The following is a 6,210-nucleotide window of genomic DNA, read 5'->3' on the forward strand; positions in this document are numbered from 1 at the left end:
CGCCCATAAAGAACTGGCCCAAAAGCCGGGCAATGGTGGCCCACGCCTTTAATCCCAGCACTGGGGAGGCAGAGGCAGGCGGATCTCTGTGAGTTCGAGACCAGCCTGGTCTACAGAGCTAGTTCCAAGACAGGCTCCAAAGCCACAAAGAAACCCTGTCTCGAAAAACCAAAAAAAAAAAAGAACTGGCCCAAAAGTTCTACTATCACAAAAAGACAAACCTGGGCAACACAGCGACACTGTCTAAAAGTAAAAAGTAGAGAGTATCCAGAGGTTAAGGGCACTGGCTGCTCTTCCAGAGGTCCTGAGTTCAATTCCCAGCAACCACATGGTGGCTCACAACCATCTGTAATCAGACCCAGTGCCCTCTTCTGGTGTGCAGCCATACCTGCAGGCATAACCTTGCATATATAATAAATAAATCTTTAAAAGAAAATTGAGCCGGGCAGCGGTGGCGCACGCCTTTAATCCCAGCACTCGGAAGGCAGAGGCAGGTGGATCTCTGTGAGTTCGAGACCAGCCTGGTCTACAAGAGCTAGTTCCAGGACAGGAACCAAAAGCTACGGAGAAACCCTGTCTCGAAAATCCAAAAAAAGAAAAAAGAAAAAAAAATTGAGAGCATCAGGCATTTGTGCTGGGCACAAAATAAGCAGGAAAAGAATGGCCAAGGCAGAGCAAAGGACACAGGCAGCTTCAAGCACAGGTCACAGGAACAGCCATGAGCTCCCAGCCTGTCAAGGAGGCCAGGCTAGTGCCTGTCAAGGAGCCAGGCTAGTATTTATTTCAAGCAAAAGTCCAACCCAGGACCTGGAGCAGTCCCTGACCCTGAGGACAGGACTGAACACACCTGTGGGTGGCTAGAAAGAAACATGCTATGGTGGTAGCCAAGTCCAACAAGGTCAGACTATAGTGGTGAATGAAGCCTGGTCACCAGCTGGAGCAGAATGGCAGGGGCCTTGACACACAGGGTACAGATGCACAGAGTCAATCTACCTCCTTCCTGAGCGGGGTGGGGGTGGGGGGGGTGTTTGAGAGTCACCTGGGATGTCACCATCAGTCACTAATGGGGTGACACAAGTACCAGAGAGCACTTCTGGTCCTAGAAGTTCCTAGAAACTTCCAAGAGCCAGGCAATGGAGCAGGACCAACAGTAACAAGGGATATCTTCTGGAAATCTGGAAATCCTAGCTCTAGAGACATTGCCACAGAGAAGACATGTCTCCACCCAGCTCGTGGAATATTCCATCAAAGGGGAACAGCTAAAAACCCATGAGATAGCGACACCAGCATTTCAGAAACTAGGCTGGCCTGATTGCACCGTACAGACCGGCCAGTGCCCAGAGGAAGCTTACAGAAAGTGCTGAGCTAAATGCAGCTGGATGTTTGGAGATCTGGCTTGCTGCAGAAAAACTTACTCCAGGGGTACTCTGCAGTGTAAGCTTTTGTTTTGCTTTTTTTTTTTTTTTGACTTTCTGAAAGGTACCTAGGATAGAGGCCAAGGAGTTATGCCTGCTATGGAAGTGGCTTCTTTGAAGGAGCGGGGGAAGTTGAGTGGGAAGGATGCTTTCTGTTCTTATTTAACAACATCAAAAGTGTGTTATAAAAAACAAAGTTTTGCCGGGCGATGGTGGCGCACGCCTTTAATCCCAGCACTTGGGAGGCAGAGGCAGGCGGATCTCTGTGAGTTCGAGACCAGCCTGGTCTACAGAGCTAGTTCCAGGACAGGCTCCAAAGCCACAGAGAAACCCTGTCTCGAAAAACCAAAAAAAAAAAAACAAAGTTTTGCTGGGCGGTGGTGGCGCACGCCTTTAATCCCAGCACTTGGGAGGCAGAGGCAGGTGAATCTCTGTGAGTTCGAGACCAGCCTGGTCTACAAGAGCTAGTTCCAGGACAGGCTCCAAAGCCACAGAGAAACCCTGTCTCGAAAAACCAAAAAAAAAATCCCAGCACTCGGGAGGCAGAGGCAGGCGAATCTCTGTGAGTTCGAGACCAGCCTGGTCTACAAGAGCTAGTTCCAGGACAGGCTCCAAAACTACAGAGAAACCCTGTCTCGAAAAACCAAAAAAAAAAAAAGAAAAGAAAAACCAAAAAAAAAAAAAAAAAAGTTTTACAGGAGGATATAAGCAAGCACAGCGCACCTCTAATGCTAGCACTCAGGAGGCAGAGGCAGGCGAATCTGAGCGAGCTGGAGGTCAGCCAGGGGTTACATAGTGAAGCATAGCTCAAGGCAAAGATGGAGGATGTAGCTTAGTAAATAGAGCTCCACCAATACCTGGAGTCTCCCAGGTCACAGCTGGTGGGAGGTGCTAAGAATTTAAAGGCTGGAGACCAGAGGTGGCTCAGCAGTTAAGAGGGCGCACGCCTTTAATCCCAGCACTCGGGAGGCAGAGGCAGGCGGATCTCTGTGAGTTCGAGACCAGCCTGGTCTACAAGAGCTAGTTCTAGGACAGGCTCCAAAACCACAGAGAAACCCTGTCTCGGGAGGAAAAAAAAAAAAAAAGGAGGGCTTGCTGCTCTTGCAGAGGACCTGAGTTTGGTTCCCAGCACCCATGTCCAGAGGCTCACTACCAACTGTAACTACAGCTCCTGCAGGCAGATCCAGAGCCCTCACCTGGCTCTGCAGGCATCCACACACACGGCAGACACACAAATACACACTTATTACATAAAGGAAAGTAACCTTTGAAAAATAGAGAGCTGGGCAGTGGTGGTGCACACCTTTAATTCCAGCACTTGGGAGACAGAGGCAGGTAGATCTCTGAGTTCGAGGCCAGTCTAGTCTACAGAGTGAGTTCCAGGTCAGTCAGGATTGTTACAGAAGAGAAACTTTGTCCTGAAAAACCATAAATAAAAGATCATCTCAAAAACCAACTAAAAACCCACAAAACTTCCAGAGTGCACATACCTACACTTCAAATACTTGGGAGGCTAAGGCAGGAAGATTACAGCTCCTAAGCCAGTCTGGGTTGCACAGTGATATCTGTGTCAACCACACTGCCAAGCAAGTGATGGTCAGTGCATAGCTTCTGCTGCAAGGCTGCCCAGCAGTGACTGCCCTGCATCAGCACCCCCAACGGAGCAAGTGCCCACAGTCAGTGCTGGGCCCCTGACAACACACTCAGGACCTTGACAATGGTCCCCAAGCAGGAGCAGGATAGTCTCCAAGAAGGAGGGATGTCTAGCAGTTAAAGGTAGGCTCACAACCAATCTTAGAATGGCCAGGCGGCCAGCGGCAGAAGCCATGTAGATGAGGCCTTGGAGGGCTTTCTGCACCGGCCCGGCTCTGCACTACTGAAAGCACTCCCTCCACTGTACACGTGTTTCACACCAAAGACACTAGGGAAAACAAACAACAACCCGATGTTATATATAGCACGCCTCCATGGATACCTGTGGAGCAGGCAGGCCATCCACACCAATTCCAAATGAAGACAGGTGCCTTGGGGTGGGGATCATGAAGAGCAAAGCACAACACAGGCTCCTGAGGCCATGGCACACGCCCCTAAGAATCAGTCATCCCAGCCACTGGGTAGGCTGAGGCAGGAGAATCATGAGCTTCAAGCCAGCATGGGTTATGTATCTGCTAGAGCCTGTTTGAGGAACCCAAACTAAAACGTAGGTAACCTCTCCGCAGGGCACTGCTGCAGGCTTCCCAGAGGACACTCACTGACCGGGTGAACGGGGAGGCATGAGGAGGCATGGGCTCCCTTTCAGAGCAGAGGACCACAAGAGAGCACAAAGGAAAGTTCAAGTTTCTCAGCAAAATGCAGGCCAGTCAGCTACTTCCACTGGCGTAGCAGCCAGAAGAGGGGCGCTACAGAGAAACTATGGTCCCAGTCAGGGGTCTGCTTCCTGAACTCTGTGTCACAAGCAACCAGGTCCAAAAGGTCCTTGTCCCGGGTGCCCCCTTTCAGGACGGCCTTCCTGCACAGGCAGGCCTGTGGCCTTCCACTGAGTCAGGCGGGAGGCGGCCGCTATCTCACTTCTCCTTAATCTAGGTCACAGGCTGGGGGGGAAAGGAAGCAGGCTCGTGGTCACAGCTTAACTTCTGGAAAGATCGCTCCTACACCCTGACTTCTAGGCTTCCCCATTCCAGGACACCCCTGGGACTCGGGCTGCAAACATGGTAGTTCGGGGGATCGGGGGACAGGAACTGAGACCTGGCAGGCTGGACCCGTGCCTTGGTTCCCTGGGAGGGAGGGTCACCTGACTGCTCTGCTCCCAGAACCTCGGCCTAAGCACGCACACCGCCGCGCTAGCTCTCTGGGAGGCCGGCTCCCCTGCGAGCAGGTAAACTGAGGCTCAAGGGGTGGCCTCAACTGCAAGACCTAACACCGGGGCTTCTGGCCAGCGCTGGCTCCTAGTGGACAGGGTGGAGGCCCGGGGAGTGGCCCCTGGTGACGCCAGAGGAGACACCGGAGCCGTTTGGGGCAGCGTCTGTTTCAAGCCGACAGGAGCTGCTGGGGGGTAAACTGAGGCCAAGCGAAGCTGCGCGGCGCTGCGGCTCTCGAGCAGGCGGGAAGAGCCGGGCAGCCCCGCTCCGCGCCGGCTCACCTCGTCCTCCTTGTGGTTGCGGATGCCGCGCACCAGATCCTGCAGGTTCTTGTCGAACATGCGGTCGATGCTGCCCTTGACCATCTTGAGGGCCATCGCGGCGGCCCGCGAGCTGCGGCCTCCGAGGGGAACGCCGCCGCCTCGGCCCTGGGAGGCGCGGGGACGCGGCGATCACACCTCGGGCGCGCGCTGCGCTGCGCTTCCGGCCGCCGCGGAGCGGGTGACGTGGAGGCCAGAGCGACGGCCGCGGCCCGAGACCAGTCTGAGGAGAGGGGCGGCCAAGGCGGCCCCGCTGCTACAGCCCCCTCGCCTCCGAGCTCAGGGCCGTTCGCAAATGGCGGCCAAGATGGCGGTGGGTCAGCTGACGGAGAGCCTCGGCGTCCCGGAAGCCCCGCCCCACCAGGAAGCCCCGCCCCCTCACTGCAGTTTCCTTGACAACCACACGCCACCCAATAGGAAAGCAGACACCGCCCGTGGCCACCTTGCAGTTCGCCCCTTCCCGTGCAGCGCCCCGAAGTCTCATTGATGAGCAGCACCCACGGGCGTCCTAACCGCGCCTCCTAAGGCGGACGCCAAGTGTGCGGTGGGGGGGCTCCCCACGCCACGGAATGACAGCAGTGGGCGTGGTCTGGTGTGGGCGCGGCGAAGTGAGGGCGGAGCTCCCACGTGGAACTTATTCCTCAAGTTCCTGGTGAAGTCTTCCTCCAGCTCAGCCTTGTCTGAGTCTAAGAGGTGACGCAGCGGGAATCGTCGTCAGGAGTCCAGAGGCTGAGACTGGAGCGTCTGTACGAAACCCTGTCTACCAATACCAACAGAGGCGCACGCCATCAACCTCCCTGTCATCCTAGCACCCGGGAGGCAGAGGCAGGAGAATCTGAAGTTCAGGGCCAGTCTTGAATACTGTAATGGCTATACACAAATGTAAATGTAGAGATTGGGGACTGACACAGCAGTAATGCCCCTGCCTCAAATCCCTCCTTGAGGAGCTGGGGGCGTGGTCATCCATCATGAAAGCCCCTGTGAGACTGGGTACAGTACAGGATCAGGGTGTAGACTTCCTCTCAGAACCTCAGTGAGGGGTTAAGGTGAATGGCTCAGAAGTGAGTCTCATACTGAGTCTCGCATGCACGAAGCCCTAGATTAAATCCCCAATACTGAAAAATAAATGACAAAAGTGGGGCTGGAGAGATGGCTGCTCTTCTGGGGATCACGGGTTCATTCCCAGCGCCCATGGTGACTCACAGTCGTTCCATGGGGCATCCGTAGCCCTCTTCTAGCCTCTGGCACCAGGCACAAAAGTGGCACAGACATTGACCCAGTCACTTTCCCATTGCTGTGAAAAACATCATCACCAAAGCAGCTTGTAAAAGAAATATTGGTTTTGAGGCAGGGTCTCTCTGTGTAGTCTTGGCTGTCCTGGAACTCACTCTGTAGACCAGGCTGGCCTTGAACCCACCTCTGCCTCCTGAGTGCTGGGATAAAAGTACCAGCACTGCCTAGCTAAAGGAATTTTTTAAAAACATGTTTTTTAAACAGTTTTTTAATATTTATTTTTATTTATTTATTATGTTTATTTATTCATTTATTTATGTATATTTATTTATTTATTATGTATACAGTGTTGTATCCCTGTGTATCCCTGCAGGCCAGAAGAGG

General features: G+C 53.6%; 1 protein-coding gene across 1 annotated transcript in view; it reads right to left on the reverse strand.

The window, feature by feature from the left end:
* Positions 1 to 4,909, reverse strand: part of Ap3d1 (adaptor related protein complex 3 subunit delta 1) — a 36,086-nt gene extending 31,177 nt beyond the window's left edge. The window contains exon 1 of the mRNA XM_057771484.1: positions 4,555 to 4,909. Coding sequence (XP_057627467.1) covers positions 4,555 to 4,650 — 96 coding nt within the window. The 5' untranslated portion in view covers positions 4,651 to 4,909. The remainder of the gene's footprint in view (positions 1 to 4,554) is intronic.
* Between the last annotated feature and the right edge of the window lie 1,301 nt (positions 4,910 to 6,210).

Source organism: Chionomys nivalis, chromosome 6 (assembly GCF_950005125.1).
Source record: "Chionomys nivalis chromosome 6, mChiNiv1.1, whole genome shotgun sequence".
NCBI classification, from domain to species: domain Eukaryota; kingdom Metazoa; phylum Chordata; class Mammalia; order Rodentia; family Cricetidae; genus Chionomys; species Chionomys nivalis.